At 38.7% G+C, this 22,905-nt stretch overlaps 1 protein-coding gene across 4 annotated transcripts in view; it reads left to right on the plus strand.

Annotated features, from left to right (window-relative positions):
• The window catches only part of AUH (AU RNA binding methylglutaconyl-CoA hydratase), a 145,134-nt gene that overhangs the window by 33,811 nt on the left and 88,418 nt on the right, over positions 1 to 22,905 (plus strand). For 3 of the 4 annotated variants that reach the window (XM_007969726.3, XM_007969723.3, XM_037998613.2), the window contains one exon: positions 6,694 to 6,780. The exons of the other annotated variant lie outside the window; for it this stretch is intronic. In XM_007969726.3, coding sequence (XP_007967917.1) covers positions 6,694 to 6,780 — 87 coding nt within the window. The remainder of the gene's footprint in view (positions 1 to 6,693; positions 6,781 to 22,905) is intronic. 4 annotated transcript variants of the gene reach the window in all.

Here is a 22,905-nt window from a genome sequence, read left to right on the forward strand (position 1 = left end):
CATATCAGTTTTGTTTAAAAATGTCAGTGTTCATAGTGCACAGAAATCTTTGAAACTACTTAAACTTACGATGAAAAATTTTAAATGTCAGCATAAAAATGTTCAAAGGAGCACATACTTTCAAAATTCTTTTAGCAATAATAGGAACAAAAAGGTTGAAGATCACTTGCTTAAAGCATTAGATCTCAAGGGGGACATTAACACTCACAGTGGAGCCTTTTGGAATTTCAGGGACATTTCTGGCTGTTGAGGAGCTTTATTGACATGGTTAGTGGGGGCCAAGGATACTAGACATCATGCAGTGCATAACAAAGAATAGTGTTTTCCCATAACTTCTCTAAAGTTCATTGGAGTAGTCCACTGCAAATATAAGTATAGAAATTTAATATATACTAATTCTAAAGAATATTTAAAAGAAGGAATTTATTAAACTGAAATTTTAGGAGAGGGCCATTATAGTAGGTGGTGTTTAAAATATATGTTTTCTCAAAATTGTTAAATAATGTATCAATTCCCTGCATTGTCTACTCAGTGTACTATACATTTCCAACTATATATTTAGATGAAAAGAGTTCACAATAGATAATGCAAAAGCAGTACAAGTTTTTACAGATATGTAACAGGAGATACAAAGTTCATTTGAAATGTCTGAGAACCAGATACTAAATTATTAGGAACACTTGAAATACAAGGAACATATGAAATCTTATTGAATCTTACACTTTCTCTTAGAATAATCTCTCAGATAAACCTCATTGGCTATGATACTGCCACTCATAAAGCTTATTATACATTCTCAAATAAAATGGTATTTATGACATTATTGAATATTGTGACATGGTCACCGCCTTTAATACCCCTCTGTACTATTTTCATCTTTTTCTCCAAAACATTTATCCCCTTCTGTGTAGATTACTTATTTGTTATGTTTATTTTTTACTCTTTTTGCCTCCCTTGCTTGGAGACAGTGTAGGAGGAGAGCATGGGAGGACAGGTCTTCTGAAGAGTTTGGCATAAAAAGGAGGAAAAAAGTGTTAGCTGGCGGGGGTAGGGTGCATGGAATCAGGAAACTTAAAAAAAATTTAACTGAAGTATAATGTGAACGTACAGAAAATTGCACAAATTAAAAGCATATAATTCTGTAAATTTCTACAAAATGAAATCCCAGCACACCACAGTCATCCCACATGTCCCTTCCTTATCATTACCCATCTCCCACCCAAAAGACATTGGCAATTACTATGACTTTCACCACCAAATACTAATATTGCCTATTTTCAAACTTTATGTAATTGGAATTATGCAGGCTGATCTCTTCCACTGAATGTATTTGCAGGATTCAGCTTGTACCATTCATCCAGGAGTAGTACAGTCCTGTTCCTTGTAGAAATATTTCATAATTTGTCTGTTCTACTGTTTGCTTGTTGTTTGAGGTGTTCCTAGGTTTTAGCTGTTACTAATAGTGCTGCCCCTGACTATGCTTGTACATGTCTTTTAGTACACATATCATACATTTTTTTTTGATGAGTGTGTATATTTGGAGTGGAATTGCTTTCCAAAATGATTGTACTGGTTTTACTCCCAGCAGTCTTAAGTCAGAGGTCTCATTGCTTTACACCTTCACCAATACTTTATACAGTATCTTGACTGTTGTTGGCACTTTGCATTTTCATCTTATTAATTTCCAGAAAAATTGGGATTTTTATTGGAACAACATTTAATCTGTTAATTTGGAGAGAATTTACATCTTTTAGTATGGACTATTATAACACATGAACATAATATGTTCTTTTATTTGGGGCTTCTTTATTTCAATAAGATTTTTCAGTTTTTGTGTCAGGGTCTTCTATGCCTCTTGTTGGATTTATTCTTTCACTCCTTGATTTTTGGATGTTTTGTAAGTGATGTCTTTGAAATTTCATATTCAAATTTATTTTGCTAGTATATAGAAATAGTTGATTTTTGTATATTGAGCTTAATATCCAGCAACCTTACTAAATTTACTTATTTTCATGGTTTGAAAATTCTTTAGGCTATTCTTCATATGCAGTTAAGTCATCTGCTAATAATGACAGTTTTATTATTATACCTTTTAATGCTTGTAAGTTTTAAGTTGGTCTTATCACACTCACTAGGACATCTATTACAGTGTTGGGGAATACCCTTGTCTCTTTCTTGGTCCCTGGGAGGAAGCTTTTAGTAATTGACTATTACAGATTATGTTAGCTATAGGTACTTTACAGTTACTTTTTATTATAAAGATTCCCTTTTCTTCCTAGTTTGCTAAGATAATTTTAATCAGGAATGAGTGTTGATTTTTAGATATTACAAGAAAAGCACAAATGATAAAAGAAAAAATTTATACTTTTGATTAATTTTAATCAAAATTTGTGCTTCAAAAATCAAGAAAGTAAAAGGCAAGCCGCAAAAATGAAGAAAACATTTGTAAATCATATATTTTAGAAAGGGCTTGTATCTAAGATATAACTTAGAATTCAATAAGGAGAAAACAAATTACCTGGTTTTTAAAAAATGAACAAGATTTGAATGGACATTTCACTACAGCAGCTGTTTGAGTGGCCAGTAAGCACATGAAAAGTGTTTAACCTCATTAGTCATTAGGGAAATGCAAATTAAAATCCTTATAGATACCACTTCACACTCACTGTAGGTATAATAAAAAAGACAGACAATTGTTGGTGACTAGGAAAACAGAGACCCTCAAGCTTTGCTGATAGGAATGTGAAATGGTGCAGCCAACCTAGGCAAACAGCTTGGCAGGGTTTTTTTTTTTTTTTCTTTTCTCCAAGTTAAAAGTTTTCAGTATGACCTAGTAATTCTACTTCTTTGTGTTTATCCAAGACAAATGAAAACATTTGTCCACACAGAAACTTGTAAGTGAATGTCCATATCAGCATTAGTCATAGTAGCCAAAAAGTGGGAATGATACGAATATCTGTCATCTGATGAAGGGATTAAAAAAAATGTTTATATGTTCATATAGTGGAAGACTTCATGCTTATAACATGCATGAACCTGAAAAGCATGCTATATGAAAGAAAACAGACAAAAAAGACCACATATTGTATCAATTTATTTATAGGAAATGTCCAGAAAAGGCCAGTTCTTGGGAACATAGATTAGTGATTACATGGTGCTAGGGTGTGAACAGGAGTGACTGCATATATGGGCATGAGAGATCTTTTTGTGATAAGGAAGTGTTCTAAAATTGGATTGAGGTGATGGTTGTAGAACTCAGTAAATGTTGCAAACATTGTTGAATTCTATACTTAAAAGTTGCTGAACTCTATTTTATGTAACATATTCCTCAGTGAAGATGTTAAGGAATGAGTATTGAATTTTATCAAATACTTTTTCTGCAACTAATGAAAATGTATATGATTTTCACCATTATTTCATTAATTTGGTGAGTCCCTTTAGTGGGCTCTCTTGTTTGTAGTTCCTTTTTCTCCAAGATCTTGGCTTCAAAGTTCTGGCTGAGCCAGTAGTCTTCACTGCCAGTGTTTGTCTCCCCAGTTCCAGGAGATTACCGAGATTTCCGAGCTGCTGCTTCATGCTATGGCTTTTATACTCTCTTTCCCCTACCAGTTTATAACTCAGTGTATGTTTTAGGGGGAAAGCAGAGGCTTACCATAGTTTCCCTTCTCTAGCTTTTCAGCCTCTTACATCCTGGCCACATGAGTTGCTGAAGCAGCTGTCTTACATACTTTCTGCAGTGTTTCATGGAAGAATTGGTCTGATGATAACCTATTCCATCATAGCTAACAGTGGAAGTCTGTGTGAGTTTTTTTTTTTGTTTTGTTTTTTTTGTTTTTTTTTAAGATGTCAGTATTACAGCATTGCTGTATGCTGATGGGAATGAACCTCTAAGGAGGGACAGTATTGATGCCAGCCAAGGAGAGAGCTTAAGTGCTGGAGTGAGTGATGTCCCCAAGGAGATTAGAAGGGGTTGAATCCAGTGCACAAGGGGATGGATTGGCCTCCCTCATGATGTTACAGGATTCCTTAGATGCCACTTTGCTAGCCAGAAATCTTTGCTGCCCCTGCCACCTCTGTCCCGGCCTCACTCAGGCCCCTGGGCTTACTCCATCCACTTGGCCTGGCAGGTTGTGCTTGGCTCACACCCACTTGAATCCTATGCCTGCTGCAGCTCCACGCTCAGCTTGAGGCTGGACTGGGCATGCCACAAATGGCTTCCGTGTCAGGCACCGGTGTCTAGATAAGGGGAATGTGGTGTCACCCAAAAACTCAGAGATACCAGCATTCATGGAGCTCCAAGGGGTGTTACAATTCTTGCTCGGGCAGTCCTGAGGTCTGGGCCCCCAGAAATGTTGCAGCTTTTCACTCCCATAGCTTGGCTAGCAGGAGCATGTTACAGCTCTTTTATCCCCATTGCCCGCAGCTTGGCGAGCCGGCCAGGGGTGTCACAGCCCTTTCATTCCTGCCGCCTGCAGCTCGGCGAGTTCCAGGTCCTTGTCCTGCGACCAAGAGGAATGAGGTGCATGGACACCAGAGAGTGAGTAAGGCAGAGAAGAATTTTATTGAGTGACATAAGGAAAGCTCTCAGCTGTAAGAGGGGACCCAAAGTGGGTAGCCACCCGTGAGGCTGGGTCTGGGGTTTTTATGGGTTAGAATGGGTGCGTGTGTGCTGATTCATCCCTGGGTGGGCTTGGAAAAAGCACTGTTTGATTGGTTAAAAGGCATCATCCAGAAGGAACCAATCAAGAGAGTGATGGTAATACAGGGATAGAGGTTTTCTCTCTGTTTGTAGACTCTCTGGAACCAGCAGCTCGATTTTTAAACTGTCATTGGCTTGAAGGTTGGGTCTCCCTGGGGACGCATCCCTGTCTGCCAGGGAATTTGTCTGTCTCCTGTCACTCTCAATGAGTTAGTTCCTTCATAGTAACAGGAGGCAGGGAGGAATATATAGGTTCAAGTCCTGGGTGGATAGCTTTGGTGGCAAGTACTGGTAGAATTTCTTCCTGGCTTTTGGTAGGATTGATAGGAGGTTTTAAGATTCATGGAGAGGGAAGTTGTGACATGGTCTATATGTGAGTAGGAGAGTGGATGAAGTCAGGAAATACAGTAGAATTGCTGGGCATCAGAATGGCCCACTTGAGATGAGTGGTTATAAATGTAAAATATCTAAATTTACAAAGTAATGGAACTGAGAAATACTGGGCCTCAAAGAAGAGTTTGGCATCGAGTTAAATCATTTATTTGTTTTTGGTTCTGCCAACATTTTTCTTTGTGACATACTAATTCTTCATGGAAAAATTAATGATGGAGACATGTATCAGGCATCCGAAAACATTTAGACTCACATATTTAGCCCCCACCACCCAACCTAAGCAATACAATATTACAAATAAAGTTGAAGTCCTTCGTGTACCCATTGCCAATCACACCCCAGCCCCCATAACCACCAATTGAATTTATCATTTCTGGGTGTTTTATATCCCTGAATAGCATTATTGTTTTTAAAATTTGTGCTTATTATCCTGTGTATCTTTCTGTAATTATACGTTTTCAATAATATTATTCATTAGATTTATCTGTATTTAATTCTTTCATGTTCATGCTGTACAGGTAACATTCTATTTATAATTATGTCCTTGTTTTATTAATTCTCCTATGGATGGATATTTAGGTTATATCCATTTTTTTGCTAGGCTTTGTATGCTTCCTTGAATGTTATTGTACGTGTTTTCTTGGGTGTGTGAGAGATTTTCTAGGGTGTACATATCTAAGATCCAATGGATGTTAGGCTATGTGCTTTGTCAGCTGAGGTTCTCCCTCCCCCGGAAGTGTGTGAGATCAGAATGCCCCTACCCTACCCCTTACTTACGATATTATGTATCATCATGATTGATTTATAATAGACTAATAGGGGTAAATAGCTGAGTGTATGCCTTCTATACTGTAATTTTACTTTGTTGTTTGTCTGTCTGTTTAATTGGGGACCCATCTTTTCTCAGATTGTTAATTTTTCTAAAGATCTTCTTTGTCTCAGAGTTAATTATCCCTTAAGGAATTCCATGTGTTTATTTTTCTCTGTTCCAAAGTTACGATTCTGTGCTAAAGTCATAATTGACTTTTGTCAGTTTGTTCATACTTTAAATCTATGCTTCTCCCATGTGGTTGACCATCCCCAAGGCAGGCATCCACAAAGTTAGAGGGACTGACCAAACTGTAATCTGCCGTTTTTACAGGGTTGGCATTTGTGCTAATACACTGCAAAAGCAGTGGTGGATAAACTGACAGGACCTTGCAAAGAAGCAAGATGGTGTCACCAATTTGTTGTTATTTATGTTAACATTAATGAGTTCATTTGTATTTTTAAATGAATAAACATTTAAACAATTTCTTAGTTTTGATTTCTAATAGTGTAACTATAGACCAGTGGATGCCAGCTATAGTGTCTTCCTTTAAGAGCATGAAGGGGCCTGAGACCGAAAGCTGGAGAAGCAATGCTTTAAGCACATGAGTAGACAGATACTTTATTCTTGCTGGACATGGTCATTGGGAAGGAAAACTTAGGTAATGTCATTCTGTTAAAAGATGAATTACGCTGATCTTGAAGTTGTATATTAATCTTAAGTAAATTTTCAATTCTTTGCCTTAAAATTTTGTTTACAACTAGATTATATTTGTAAATAAAATACTTTGCAGGTGCTGACCTTAAGGAAAGAGCCAAAATGAGTTCCAGTGAAGTTGGTCCTTTTGTCTCCAAAATAAGAGCAGTGATTAATGATATTGGTAAGCACTATTAAATTCTTCTTTCAGCATGCTGAAGGTGATCTTAAATGTCAGATTTAAACAGTTACACATTATATATAAGCATTGGTTAAATATTTATGTAATTAGATAATCATGACCTGTAGCTGTTTTAAAACGGCACCTAATATATTTAATTTGAAAAATTATGTAAAATATTTAATAATTACAGCTGTCTTTTATGTATGATAAAATATGAAGGTATTTATTAGACAATAATAATTTGCCATAAGCCTTTGACTTAACAATATCTATATTTAGCTATACATGCAAACATACGTTTGGGATTCCTTTGTTTTTTAAATATACAGGATCATACTTTTTTTTAGAATTACAGTAACAATGTATTTTATTATCGTTTCTGTTGCAGTCTTGTTATTATAGTCTGTAGGAAAGTTATTAACTTTTTTTTTTGAGCTAGAGTCTCACTCTGTCACCAGGCTGGAGTGCAGTGGCATGATCTCAGCTCACTGCTACCTCCGCATCCCAGGTTCAAGCAATTCTCCTGCCTCAGCCTCTCGAGTAGCTGGGACTACAGGCATGTGCCACCACGCCCAGCTAATTTTTGTATTTTTAGTAGAGATGGGGTTTCACCATGTTGGCCAGGATGGTCTCCAACTCTTGACCTCATGATCCATCTGCCTTAGCCTCCCACAGTGCTAGGATTACAGGCAGGAGCTACCGCGCCCGGCTAAAAGTTAACTTTTATGTGCTTATTTTATATCATGTCAGCTGGATAATTACTTGTGTTAATTGTTCTTCTTTAATTTTCTTGTGTTTTCAGTTGTAAAGTACAATATAGATAATTGCCTACAAGTAATGCAATTTTTATCTCCTCCCCCAGCATTTTAACCTTACGTATTCATATTTTTTCATATTGGTTCAGTCCCTCATAGAGTATTTATTTGTTAAGGTGGGCGTGATCATCCTTATCTTTCTTTGACTTTGGTGGGTGCCTTTAATATTTTGCCAGTAATTGTGATATTCAGGCATTTCTCTTCTATTTCAACTTGTTAGGAGATTATTTCTGTTTTTAATCAAGAATAAGTGTTAAAGTTTGTCCAATGCTTTTAAAATATACATCAGGATTATAACTGATGTATGTTAGCATTTGCCTTAGTTAGCCTTTATTATTCTGAGCTGTGTTAATAGATGTACTAATGTGGCAGTGGCCACACATTACTAGAATAAGCCCTGCCTGGTCATTGTGGTTAGGGGTGGTGTTGGTTTTTAACACATATTGCTGGATTCAGTAAAGGACTTATGGTATAATCATAAAGGAGATGGAGCTTTTAATTTTGTTTTGTGTTATTCTTTTTTGGTTTGGCCTGAAGGTTATTTGCTTTCACAGAATGAGGTGAAAAGCTTTCCATGTTTTTCTGTGCTATCTACAGAACAAATCATGTTACTTGAAAGAATTGTAGAATTTGACCATTTAACACCTTTTTGCATCTTGTGTGGTTTTGTTATTGTTGTCTCACTTTCTTAGAATTAAAATTTTTTTAAATACATGTTTTAATCTCTATAATGGCTTTTGGCTTAGCTGTCTATTCTGCCACTTCTCATTCTGTGCTGGTATTATCTTAGGCCCTGCTTCCTTCCCCAGCTTCAGCCTCATGTTTGTGTACCTTCTGACGCAGAGCATGAACTTTGTTTGGAAGTTGGTCAGAGAGCTTGATTTTAGAAACGCTGATGCTACCTGTAAGTTTACATATATGCACGGGGGTGGCTAAGATTGGTTTCACTGTTCAAATTACCTTGATTCTTGTTCCAGACTCTCTTCCTGTTCTATGGATTCTGAAATTGGGGTTTTTCTGGAACTCTTTCTGTCTTTGCAGTGGCATTTTCTTTTTTGTGATCATAGCTGTAGCTTTTCTTTTCTGGGCTAGTTCTTATCTCCATTTTTTCTTGGGAGTTCCTCCATATTTATTAATGATACTTTTTATTATAACATTACAGTAGACTTACTGTGATGATTCCGAGATTTTGAAGGACATGTGGGAACTAAGTGTCTTAATAGTATCTTAATAGAATCCACTCATTTAATATGTTAAAAATCACAGGCAGGCTGACTTTATCTTGAAGGGTCATACAGTAAATATTGTAGGTTTTATGGGGCCATATGGTCTCTGTTGCAGCTATACAACTCTGACTTTATAGTATGAAAGCAACCATAGATGATGTATCAACAAATGTGTGTGGCTCTGTTCCAATACAGCTTTATGCATACCAAAATTTGAATTTCATTTGATTTTTATGTATTTTGAAACAATTTTTTATTTTGATTTTTTCCCCCCAGGCATTTAAAAATGTAAAAACCATTCTTAGCTCACAGGTTATACGAAAACAGACAGTGGGTCTGATTTTTCTTTGAATATCATGTGTCTTCTATCTTCATTTTTCTTGTTGTTGGGAATTAATTCATCTATTTTTATTTATTCAAGAAATCTCACTTCAGTTCTAATTTGAATAACTTGATGCATGCTTGGCTCATACCTTTTTCATTGGGTTTTGCTTTTTGGAAACATAAAGGTTTTAATTTTAAGGTCTTTGCTTTGATAGGGAGTTTAAAATACTGCGTCTAGGGATTTTGTATTCTTGATAAAATTCGGGGACTAAGAAAGGAACATAAAATTTGCAAATGAATAGGGAGGTGGTGGAGGCAGTAATAAGAAAAAACAAAACAAAAACCAAAGATAAGTTCATTCAATCTTAAAAAATATAAAGAGAAAAATAGCATAAACTTAGAACATATTGAATAGTAAGATGTTGAAATAAGTCCAGTAGTCACTATTAATGTCAGTTGATTAAACTTGCTGTTTAAAGACACAGATGTTCAGATTTGACTAAATAATTGACATCAGCTGAATTTTGTTAATAATAGCCACATCTGGGGTACCTCTTTTTGTACCTGAAGATTACTAGCCAAAAGAAAGATATATCAGTATTGATACTGGTCAAAATAAATTTCAAAATAAAAAGCATTACTAGAGAGAGAGTTGCTGCATGTGATGAAAGGTTCAGTTTTTCAAGAAACATACCCTTAAACTTGTATGCACCTAACACAAAAGTCTCAAGATACACAAATAAAATTATTTGGATAAATTGGTAATTTATCATTATTGACAAAATTATTGACCCATCTCTCTCAATTTACCATGAGGTCAAAAAGATAAAAGTTAATAAAAATTTTTCAATGATTTGAGCAACATAATTATCAAGTTTGAGTTAATAGACTCAAACCCAACTTATGTATTCTCGTGAACACAAGAAATGTTTAAAAATATGGGTCACGTGCAACACCCTAAAGTCTCTGTTAAATTTCAGAAAATTGGTGTATAGAGACCATAGTTTCTGTCTACGATGGAATTAAGTTATGTTAAAAGAAAAACTTCAGCCAAATTAAATTTAAAGGAGTTTAATAGACCAGTGAACGATTTATGCATCGGGCAGCCCCCAGAATCACAGTACATTCAGAGAGACTCCAGGGATGCCTTGTGGTTAGAACACATTTATAGACAAAAAAGAAGGAAGTGATATACAGAAATCAGAAGTGAGGTACAGAAACAGCTGGATTGGTTACAGCTCAGCATTTGTCTTATTTGAACACAGTGAACACTGGGCAGTGTATGAGTGGTTGAAGTACGGCTGCTGGGATTGGCCAAGCCTCAGCTACTGTTACAGGGCATACTCCTAAGTTAGGTTTTCTCTCTTTTTTACCTATTAAGTTAGGTTGCAGTTCATCTACAAGTATAGAAGTACAGAGCCCTTCTAAGGCCATATTTCGTTTGCTTTAACAGTCAGAAACAAGATATCCATACCTACAGATTTTAAAACCATATATTTGTAAAGTGAGAATGCTGAACAGCTCATGGGTCAAAGAAGAAACTATAATGGAAAAGAATACTAAAACTGAACGATTATAAAATTACAATATGTCCAAATAGATTTGATTAAAGTGGTGCTGTTTAGCTGTGATGTATCCATGTCGTGCAGCACAAGTATGTTAGCATCAGTGAATCTGTAGGGGTCTGTGGCTATCTCAGTTCTTGCCTCCTCAGAAGAAAGAACTCCACCCAGGGGCATAAGGCTGGAGGGGAGACTGGGGCAAGTTTTAGAGCAGGAGTGGAAGTTTGTTAAAGAGCTCTAGAGCGTGAACGAGAGGAACTTGCACAAGGGTCAAGTAGGCAACTTGAGAGATCAGGCGCGCCATTTGACCTTTTGAATTGGGGTTTTATATGTTGGCATTCTTCTGGGGTCGTCTGTTGCTTCTCCTGTGATTCGTCCTTTGGGGTGGGCCGTCAGCATGCGCAGTGGCCTGCCAGCCCTTGGGAGGGGCTGCATGTGCAGTGTGTTTACTAAGTTGTAGACCTGCCTGCTTGAGGCGCTTTGCCGCTTTGCCGCTTTGCGGTCCCGTGTTCCTACAGGGAGGTCATCCGCCATTTTGCCTCTCAGTGCGCATGCTCAAGTGCACTTGTCCAGCTCCTGAGATCTTATCGGGAAGCTCTTGATCACCAGTTTCAGGTATTTCTAGGAGACTGCCTTTCTCTGGTGCTGGCTGTGACCAATTATTATTTGAGAGACAGTTAATAGCTGCCTGACAATCATATGGTCACCCGACATTCCTGGTGTGTGTGTTTTGCGGGGAGCCCTCTCCAGCTCTGCTCGTGTCCCATTAGCTACCTACTGTAACAGTACTTGAGGGGAGTGTACGACATTAAATCCTAAGTTAGCAAGGAGATGTCACTGACGATAAATAGCTAAGCATTACCTTAAAAAGATTTTTAAAAGTTTTAAGTTCAAAGAATGTTGAACTAAAGCAACAATACAAGGATCAGAAATGAGTAAAATGGAAGACAGAGATGCAGTGCAGAGGATCAACACAAGGCCGTGCTCTTTACAGTGGAGTAAAAGCACGTTTAACAATACGTATTACAAATGAAAAAAAGGTGTGTTTATAGATACAGGAGAGATTATAAAGATAAGAAAATACTGGGAAAAAACTTTATGCCAATAAATATGAAACTTCTGACTCAAGAAGAAATCGTGGGCTGGAATAGTCATGTAACCAAAAGAGGGTCCAGCTTCTCGCCACTTGTAGAAAGAAGCCGAAATAACGAGTGAGGTATGATAAAGAGTGTGAATTTTATTAATTTTTGCCAGCAAGGGGGAAAGTGGCCAGAATCCTTTCCAAAAACTGCCACTTTCCAATTTCTGGAGAGTCAGGGGTTTGAGAAGAGGGGTTTGGACTGCAGGAGAGGCAAGGGCTGGGAGGTGCCCAGTGGCATGACTTCCTCCTATGGCTTATCCTGAATTGTTCCATCTGGTGAAGGGGCCGGCACCATCTTGGGCCCAACCAGGCCAAATCAGTCGCGGTCAATCTTGCTGTCAGTCTCTAGCCGGGAGTAACTCTGGCCTTGAAGTAATCTCCTGCTAGGGAGAGAATTCTGGAGGTGCCTGGTTTGCATCATGATTTTGGCCCCTGAAGCTTCTAAGGAAACACATGACCAGATAAGTGAGCATGGTGTAAGCTTAACAAGCATCCAGGTAAATACATGTGCTTCAGGCATGAAAGCCTAAGGTGGGAAAAGGAGGGGAGTGGAGTTTTAAAGCACATTCCGAGGCTGTATTTAAAGACAAAATAAAACACATCTGTAGTTTGTCTCAAAGCTACGTCTTGAGACTGGGGTGAAAAGAGTAAAGGAAAAAACATTTTTAAATGCAGTTTGAAGCTAAGCTGCTTGGTTACAGTCATATAATCACTGAAGTGATCAAACCAGTTCTTACAGTAAACTTTTTCACAGAGAAAGCACCAGACCCAGTTTTTTGATGACAGAGATTTACTTTTAAGATGTTTTACCCAATGCATAAGGAACAGATTCTTACAGTCTTATACAGACAGTTCCACAGAATAGTAAAGTGAGAGTTTACTCCTAACTCATTATTTCAGACTAGTGTAATCTTTATACCTAAATCCGAGGGAAACAATGGAAGAAAGGAATAGGAGGCAGCCTCACTTGTGAGCATACATGAAATCCAGCAGGTTGTAACAAAAGACCAAATTGGGCTTTCCCAGGAAGGCAATGGTGGTTTCCACTGGAAAATATTAAATTTTAACTCATGTTAGCCAATGAAAATAAAATCATATGTGCATCTCAGTAGATTGAGGAAAAAGCATTTGAGAAATATCAACATGTATTCATGGAAAATGTTCTCAGCAAACTAGGAACAGAAGGAAACTTCCCTAGCCTGATGAAAGGTATCTCTTTCTTAATAATAAAATATTAGAAGTCATCTCCTAAAATTAGGAACAAGACAGGAGGACCCACTGTCACCACCTCTGTTCTGTATTATTCTGTAAATCCTGGTTTGTGTAGTAGGCAGGAAACAACAATACATAAGGACCAAAAAAGAAATAGAGTTCATGTGGTATGGCCGTCTCCATCAAAAAGCTGAAAGAAACCATAAATTATTGGAAATAAGAGTGTCACAAGATGGCTGGAAATGAGATCCATATTCAAAATAATCAATTACCTTTCTTTATACCAACAACAGACGGAAGATACCAAATAAGGATACCCTGGAAAGCAGGAACACAAATGAGTCTTAGGAATACATGTAGCAAATATGGAGAAATTATAAAACTTTATTGTAAGATGTTTAAAAAAATAAATGGGGACAAATTATCCTCTTGAATAGGAAGATTTAGCATTAAAAAGATGATTTTCACAAATGGTGTGATTCAATGTAATCACACCTTGACTCTCAGTATTGATTTTGTGAGGGACTTGATGAGCAAAAGGAGACCCCCAGATAGCCAAACACTCATAAAGAAGAAGAAAATGAAGCGCCTTGCCATTTCCGCACTCAAGATTTATTATCATGACATAGAAATGAAGGCGGTGTGTTACTGGCTTTGGGATAGATAAGTATACCATTGGGTTGAAATACAGAACCCCCAAACAGACCACCCACGTGGGGAAGCTGATATGTGACAGAGGCAGCATTGCAGATCGCTGGGGAATGGCGAAGACTTAATATGTTTAGAACTGGAAACTAAAACTTTAACGAACTTAACAGAGAGAAGAGTTCCTTAAAACACAAAATATGACACATAAAAGGAAACGGTGATCAATTTTACCAAATTAAACTTAAGAACATCAATTCATGAAAAGATACTGTAAATAAAGTAGAAAGAAAAGACACAGTCAGGGAGAAAATACTTGAAACACACAGTTGCCCAAGAATTCGTGTGCGCATTGGTAAGTGCATACAGGAATCAGTATATGCATACGTATGCACAGCCTTGAAGTCAGCGAGAGGACACGACAGAACAGCATTTCACACAGAGGTACAGGAGTGAGGGTAGACACAGGAAAAGATGGTCAGCCACAGTAGTAGTCATAGACGTGCAATTAAGACCACAGTGGGATGCCGTTTTACATCCACCAGATTAGCCAAAAATTCTTAAGCCAGGTCTTACAAAGAGTTAGTGAGTTAAGTGGATTACCAGGCAGGAAGATTTATACTTCCAATGGGAACTGAACTGGTGTAACTGCTTAGGAAAAGTATTTGATAGTGTCTTTCAAATTTGAATATCCACATTCCTTAAGACTCGGTAGTTCACTTTTTAAGGGGTATTTACCTAGAGGGATAACTTAAGGACTGTCTTTATTGGACCTGTAGTAAGAAATATATCTACACTCTGGCCCAGTAAACACATAGGGGTGGGAGAGTATCAAAGGTTATGGTTCCTCTGTCTGTGCACTCCAGTTTGATACTACCCTGTGTATTAAAAAAAATTCCTCATCTTGACTAGCTCATGAATGGGTTGCTACTTGGATTTGAAACTACATTATTCTGCAGACATTTTGCACATGTGTCCTAGGGACACTTACATTGTTAATAGTGAAAAGCTGAAAAACAACCAAATTTCTATGACAGGAGCATGGAAAAATGTTTGGTATATTTATACAATTGGATAGTAGAGAGCAGTGTACATAAATGAAAATATGCACCTGTACCAATATGGATAAATCTTTGCAACATAATGTTGATTTAAAAGTACAACTTATTTTTTATAAAACTAATAGCATTCAAAGCTAAACAGTTTGTGTTTAGGGATGTGTAAGTGTGTAATGAAATCACATATACACACACTGACTTTACAAGGATGGTTATCTTTGGTTTGGAATTCAGGTGGAAGGATAGTGGAAGAGCTCAGTGGCAGACAGGCGTCAGTTCTGACCTAGATCTAGCTTTGAGTGGTGATTGTGTTGGAGTTTATTATGAGTATACTTTATTACATGTATATGAATATGTTCTTTATATGTGCCAGATAAGACCAGTTTTTAAAAGATTCGTCTATCTTGAAACCTGCAGACATTTCTTATTTATTGAATGTTTTTTTCTTTCTCACTGTCAGCTGAAGAATGACAAGGTTCATAACTTTCAAAAGGAGAGCTTTATGTCTCTTAAAGGGTTCCAGCCTGCAAGGTGGCCATTCCCACATGCTGGGAAGCACAGCCTCTGGTCAGAACCCAGAAACTGGCACTTTGAAGGTGGGGTAAAGGGAACAGGAATGTACGCTGAGCAGGGTGGCCAGGTATACATAGTCAAGAAGCTGCAGGAGTCGTCATGAATATTTATGAAAGGAGGAACAGGCACATGCACGTTTGAGCTTCAGGCCTTTCCGTGGGACCCATGTTTAACAAATAGCAGCCAGAGCATGATCTGAGGATGGAGTCTTGGTCCCTCTGATGTCAAAAGATGAAACAGAGGGCCAGGTGCGGTGGCTCATGCCTGTAATCCTAGCACTTGGGGAGGCCAAGGCGGGCAGATCACCTGAGGTCAGGAGTTCGAGACCAGCCTGGCCAACGTAGTGAAACCCTGTCTCTGCTAAAAAAAATACAAAAATTAGCTGGACGTGGTGGCACACGCCTGTAATCCTAGCCTGTAGTGCCAGCCACTAGGGAGGCTGAGGCACGAGAATCGCTTGAACCTGGGAGGCGGAAGTTGCAGTGAGCCGAGATCATGCCATTGCACTCCAGTCTGGGTGACAGAGCGAGACTCTGTCTCAAAAAAGAAGAAGCCGAGGACACGAAAACCCTCATTGCGCCTCCTCTGTAGATGGGCCAGAACCACCCTGTGGTTGGTAGTCTCTTATCAGGAAGAAATGCTGGTTGATTGTTTTGATGGAACCACAGAAGGGCAGGGCAGCGTTCAGGCTGTTGGTTGAAATCAGCAGTGGCATCTTGCAAGGGCTGGTTTCTCTTTAGCCTGTTAAAAAGAATAGCCATTAGGCGGCTATTGAGGGAGACGGTCTGACCTCCCATCACATCATAGGTAGGAATTTAGCCTCTGAGGTGTCTCTGTGCTCCCCTTGGCCAAAAGGTCGGTTCAGTTGGTTGAGGGGCTTGGAAGTTTTTTTAATTTCTCATTATTTTCAAGGAAAGCCAAGATTTTACATTTCTAGAAAAATAGCTTTTGGGCTCTTGGTTTTAAGGTGTTTTTGGTTTGTTTTCTTTGAGAAGGGGTCTCCCTGTGTTGCGCAGGCTGGAGTGCAGTGGCTCGATCTCGGCTCACTGTAGCCTCGACCTCCAGGGCTTGAGTGATCCTCCCACCTCAGCCTTCCGAGTAGCAGGGATGGGCTCCACCACGCCCAGCTAAGTTTTGTGATTTTTGTTTCATGTTTCCCAGACGGGCTTTGAACTCCTGGACTCAAGTGATCCTCCTGCCTTGGCCTCCCGAAGTGCTGTGATTACAGGCATGAGCCACTGTTCGTGGCCACCTAATTTTAAGGTTTTTGACCTTAAAACTTTTCTTAAAACTTTTTCTCTTTTATGGGAGAGAAAAATCCTTTTGCATGTCTAACAAAATGCATTTATGGCCAGGCACAGTGGCTCATGCCTGTAATCCCAGCGCTTTGGGAGCCTGAGGCGGGTGGATCACATGAGGTCAGGAGTTTGAGACCAGCCTGGTGAACATGGTGAACCCCCCCATCTCTGCTCGAAATAAAAAAATTAGCCAAGCAAGGTGATGTGTGCCTGTAATCCCAGCTACTCGCGAGGCTGAGGCATGAGCATCGCTTGAACTTGGGAGGCAGAGGTTGCAGTGAGCCAAGATCGTGCTATTGCACTCCAGCCTGGGTGAGACTCGGTCTCGGAGGGGAGAAAAGGGTTTTCAGATACTGCACAGAGGCCTCCATCTTTCTTTCTGGCCCTCTTTTCACTAGTTCTTCTCATAAAGTTTGTTCATTTTCTGAGAGAAGAGCTTCTAGGCTTATTGTGCTGTTAAAATGATGGGAGGCCATTGTTTCAGACTGAGCTCCTGCTCAAAACCCCAGCAGACCAGATTAAATCAACATAGTCACTCCTGCAAAATGCCACATAATCAAACTGAAACTTTATTAAGGAAGCAGATGGATTCCAAAACAGACCAGTTTTTCCTGAAAACAGGAGATTCCAGTCTACCTGAGTCAGCTTAGTAAGAAAGTCTGCTCTGCTTTAACCCTTGCCAAAGAAACAACCCCCTCCCCCCGCAAAGCCTGATGTAACCTGTTAACCAGTTAGGTTTTTTTCCCCTCTTGTCCTGTTTTCTTGTTTCTACCTTACAAAACCGCTGTTCTGCCATTGCCTTATGGGAGCTTTTATTCTGTTTTGTTTCTGTTTTGTAGAATGGAGGCTGCCCTGACTCATGAATCATAAATAAAAGGCAATTGGATCTATAACTTGATTTGTTAGATTTTTGTCTCTGACAGTACTTACAGGGCTGCTTCATATACAGACCGTCCAGTAATTCAATGCCTTGGCAGTGGTGTGCCGGGGCCTGCTCACACGAACTCCAGGTGATTGTGAAATTTTCAGGAATTTTTGTTTGTTTGTTTAAAAAAAAAAGATAGGGTCCCACTCTTTGCTCAGGCTGGAGTGCAGTGGCATGATCTTGGCTCACTACAGCCTCCACCTCCTGCGTTCAAGTGATTCTTCCACCACAGTCTTTTGAGTAGTTGAAACTACAGGCGTGAGCCACCACGCCCGGCTATTTTGTATTTTTTGGTAGAGACAGGGTGTCGCCATGTTAGTCAGGCTGTTCTTGAACTCCTGGCCTCAAGTGATCCCCCCACCTTGGCCTCCTAAAGTGCTGGGATTACAGGCATGAGCCATGACTCCCAGCCTAATTTTCAGAAATTTTGTGAGCTGGCTGTTGAACCATAAGGATCTTTAAATTGTGGCAGTATTAGTACTGATACAAATCAGCGTTCACCCCTGTCTGTTGGGTACCACTTTTCCCTCTTTCCTCCTGTTATATTTACATTTTCTACAACTGGAGAATTGCTGGGATCTGAAAGGCAAATGTGTTTTCTCTTTGGCCACTGTGATTTCCTATACTCTGTGTGTTTTTAATGAAAGAGAGTTTATAAGCAACTTAAAGACACAGCTTATTTGAAAGTTCTTCTATTTTATTAAAATAGAGATCAGAAAGCAGTTCTGTATTTCATTCAGAGTCACCAAATTTACTTTATTGTTCCTAGTATCTTAAAAAGTCTGTTCTTAAACGGTAACTCGAATCCTAGAATAAAATTTAGTTCTTTTGTTCTTTTATTAAAAAAAAAAAGTCATATGACTATTTTTGAGATGTTTCATTCAAAGGAAATGGTGAATTTTTAGATTTCTAAAATGTTATCAGTTACAAGTGGCCTTCCCTCTTCAAGTGTAGGTTGCCTGGGTTAGAAGCAGTAAACTGATTATTTTGAAATATTAGGCATCAGCAAGGCTACACAGCAGTGAAATTATCAGGATCTATTAACAGCTGTTGTTTCTCACCATTCCTTCTAGGGCTTCCAGGTGTGCACCTTCCTTCCAGTAGTTTGTGGTGGCAGTGTTGACATCACTATTGGGACCCACGTTGTGCGCGTTAGCAGTATAGAATATGGGGAGTGGACATGTTAATTACCTCACTGAGGGCCACTCTTGCCTTTAGTAACATTTAAATTAGATGGTATTTCATGATGAGATAGAAAACATTTTTAGAATTCTCTAAGTGGAAACTCTGAAGGGATAGACCTAGTTCTCTCAAGTTGAGACATCAAGGAATTGTTACCTAATGATAAAGAAATATTTAAAATAGATTTTCATTAGATTTTAGATTACAGAATTTAGTGTGAGGCAATGATGTTTTTGTAAATAATCTTCCACAGTAATCCTTTAAAATGCCAGCATTCGTACCTTCTTTTTGTTTCTCTGATGAAATAAAATTGCAAAAGCTTTAATTTAGCTGTGTAAGTACAAAGCTGAATTGAAATACATGTAATTATGTTAAAAGGGGCAGCTGACAAAATTCATCTATTTAACAATTTTTTTCTTAATATTTTGTTATAAGGTTTTATAGAAAGAAATAATTTTGGAAATTTTCAGTGTCTGGTTATCTGTTCTTCATGTGATTGAAAATCTGTCCATGTGCATTTTTCTATGAAAAAAAGTTCTCTCTGTGAAATACAAAGAATATCTTTGTATAACTGAATGAAATAATTCTGTATGAAAAATCCAATGTAAGTTTTATGGTATAAACCTGTTTTCAAGCAGTGCTTCTCTTTTTTTTTTTTTTTTTGCTAGCGTGTCTTTCAGTTTGAGAATTGGGATACATTTGAATTTTATTATTGAAAGGCTCAAGGTAACACAAAACAAGTCACTAATAATTAACAGACCCGCTACAGTATAATAGATGCACATACGTATCAAACTTTTATCTTGACCTCTCTTCTGCAGAGGTTTAATATTGGAATCAAACTCTTCCTGTCCTAGCCTAGCTCTCTTTGTATAAATGAGTGTTCTTTAATGTTTTGGTAACCACATGACCTATCTTTCTGTCATCTTTCTCTTAAGCTTGAAGTTCCATTATATTTCAGAATGTAATGATACTCTGAGGATGTCACAAGATCTGCTCAGTTTAACATTTTCTCAAAGATATTGCTATAGGATGATGTTTATTTTGTTGTAGACAGTTTAAATTTTATACATTATTAAAATGTGATGAACTCTTGAATTACTTTGGTGTAAGTTTATTGATCTTGATCTCTTGATGTGGAATCAGAAAATGTGGATTCTCTCTACCATCTGGTACTTTCCATATCTCCCCATTGCAAGAACCATGAGTTGGTTTTTTTCTTCACTTTTATCTAGTGTCTAGTAATGAGCACATGGTAGGTACCCGATTGAAAGGGCAAATTGGCTTATATCTTATTGGTATAAACATGTTAGCCATACTGTAATTATTTCATCTTATCTTCAGGCTGAACCTTCTCCTGCAATCCCTTTCTGTCTGCCGCTACCTAAAATTCCAAGAATCCTGCTGAACTTGCCTGAGTTTGATCCTCTGTCTTTTCTCCCCAAGCTCCTGCTGCTCTTAGGACATCACTGAGAATGATGGAATGAACATGAGTGGAGCAGTTGGACTGTCTGTTGTGATGGTAAATTAGGACAGCCGACTGATCCTTTGCTAGATTGGGGTGGGAGGTCTTGCTAAGGAGTTCAAGTCTGATGTGTGAAGATAGTGATGCTTAGTGGACATCCACGTGCAGATGAATTTGGAGTTGAGGCGGATTGACCCAGGTGAATGTGGGAGTCATCAGAATGTTAATGCTGTGTGAAGCCATGACCACTGGATGAGACACCTAGGGGGTTACTGTAGAGAGAAAAAATGTCTGAGAGCTGTGAGGCATTGTGATGTTTAGAGGCTGGAGTGAAAGAGGTAGATTGAGAAAGGTCAGCGAGGGTAGGAAAGTAGGAAGAAAACAGTATTCTTACTTGTTCGTGTTTATTTTATGTTAGATCCAGGGGGTACATGTGCAGGTTTCTTAGATGCATATATTGTGTAATGGTGAGGTTTGGGCTCCTAGTGAACCCATCACCCAAATGGCGAACGTTGTATGCAATCAGTAATTTTTCATCTCTCACCCCCTTCACCACTGTCCTCCCCCATGTGGAGTCCCCAGTGTCTGTTATTTCTATCTTTATGTTCATATATACCCATTGTTTTGCTCCCACTTATAAGTGAGAACATGGCAGTATTTGATTTTCTATTTCTGAGTTATTTCACTAAGGATAATGACCTCCAGCTCCATGGGGCAGCAAAAGACATGATTTCATTCTTTTATTGTGGCTGCATAGTATTCCATGGTGTACATATACCACGTTAGGAAGAAAACAATATTCCAAAAACCAAGTGAATAAAATGTTTCAAGAAGGAAGGTGTGATTAAGTGCTGCTGACAGGCCAAGTAAGATGAACAGTAAGAACTGACTACTGGGTCTTTGAGACAGTTGGGGTATTTGGCACCACCCAAATCTCGTGTTGAATTGTAATCCCTAGTGTTGGAGGTGGGGCCTGGTGCTGGAGTCATGGGAGTGGATCCCTCATGGGTTGGTGCTCCTGACCTCAGGTGATCCACCCACCTTCACCTCCCAAAGTGCTGGGACTACAGGCATGAGCCAGCACGCCTGGCCAGCAATTCTTAACGTAATACATTTAAGATAAAAGTTAAAATTTAAGATAAAAATTTTTACAGGGGAGGCTTTGAGGGGAAGTGGGGCAATTTGCTCTAGATCACCTGGGAGGCCAGCTGTGAAGTAAACAGGATTAATTTTTCTCCATTTCCTTTTCTGAAGGAAAGTTTTTTGTGAAGACTAATTTTCCATTTCACCCAAACCTGAAGCTCATTATGGAGAAAGGGTGTCAGTTATATTTTTAAAACTTTTTTAGCTTGTAGACAATCGTGCATGTGCACAAATACAAATTCACTGGAGCAGAGACAGCCTCAGGAGGGGTTGCGGGGATTGCAGTCACCGCCAGTGACCGAAGGCTGCTGTCTCATTGAGGATCCCACAGGCAGGGCACAGAATGGCATGGTTCTCAAATGTCTTGGTCTCAGGATCCACTTCTACTCCTAAAAATTACTGAGGACCCCAAAAACTTTTTATCTAGGTGCATTAAATCTATTGGGACTGATTATATTAGATATTAACATTTTGAAAGATTTGTTTAAAAGTAACAAGGGCGTAGTGGGTCACGCCTGTAATCCCAGCACTTTGGGAGGCCCAGGCTGGTGGATCACCTGAGGTCAGGAGTTTGAGAGCAGCCTGGCCAACAGGGTGAAACCCAGTTGCTGCTAAAAGTACAAAAAATTAGCCAGGCATGGTGGCGTGCACCTGTAATGCCAGCTATTTGAAAGGCTGAGGCAGGAGAATCACTTGAACCTGGGAGGCAGAGGTTGCAGTGAGCCGAGATTGTGGCATTGTACTTCAGCCTGGGTGACAATAGCGAAACTCCGTCTCAAAAAAAAAAAAAAAAAAAGAATTGCTTAATAAAGAACATTTTCAAAGTTTGCAGAATTTTTTTGTCAGTCCACCAAGTTGACCTGAATTGTTTATTTATGTTCACTGTGTCTTTTTTGTTTGTTTGAGGGTCGAAGAGATTTCTAAAAGTATGTAATTAATGTAGTTTATTAGATTCAATCCAGCATATGTTTTACTTTTTATTTTCCTGATTTGATGTAATTATTAGAAATTGGAAGTGCTGAATTACGGTGTGTGAAAGATTAACTGGTAGAACACTTTACTGTCTTTGTTTCTGGCACAGTGAATTACAGATCTTAATTTTAGTTTTCTTTATCCTCTCACCAAGAATGGTGGAGAATGAAAACAAGCATCTGGGAGTCAGTTCTTTTCTCTTATGAGTTATTAACATCCTTCTCCTTTTGAATCATAGTTCAGTATATAGTTTTCTTGTTTTTAGAGGCAGTGTCTCGCTCTCTTGCCCAGGCTGCAGTGCAGTGGCACAGTCATAGCTCACTGTAGCCTTGAACTCCTGGGCTCACACGATCCTCCTGCCTTAACCTCCTGAGTAGCTAGGGCTACTCAGTCCACCTTGCCTGGCTAATCTTTTTCTTAGCGGATGGATACAGCTTCTTTAAATATATTGATGTGTTTGGTATTAGGCCTGTCATTATGCTTTTCTGTGCCTTCTGATTTTGGTGATTTTACATTTTAAAAATAATCTTAACTATGTTAGGTGCTTCTCTGGTTTGTTCTGTGTGTGGATTTATTCTAATAAT

The sequence above is a fragment of the Chlorocebus sabaeus genome, chromosome 12 (genome assembly GCF_047675955.1).
Source record: "Chlorocebus sabaeus isolate Y175 chromosome 12, mChlSab1.0.hap1, whole genome shotgun sequence".
NCBI classification, from domain to species: domain Eukaryota; kingdom Metazoa; phylum Chordata; class Mammalia; order Primates; family Cercopithecidae; genus Chlorocebus; species Chlorocebus sabaeus.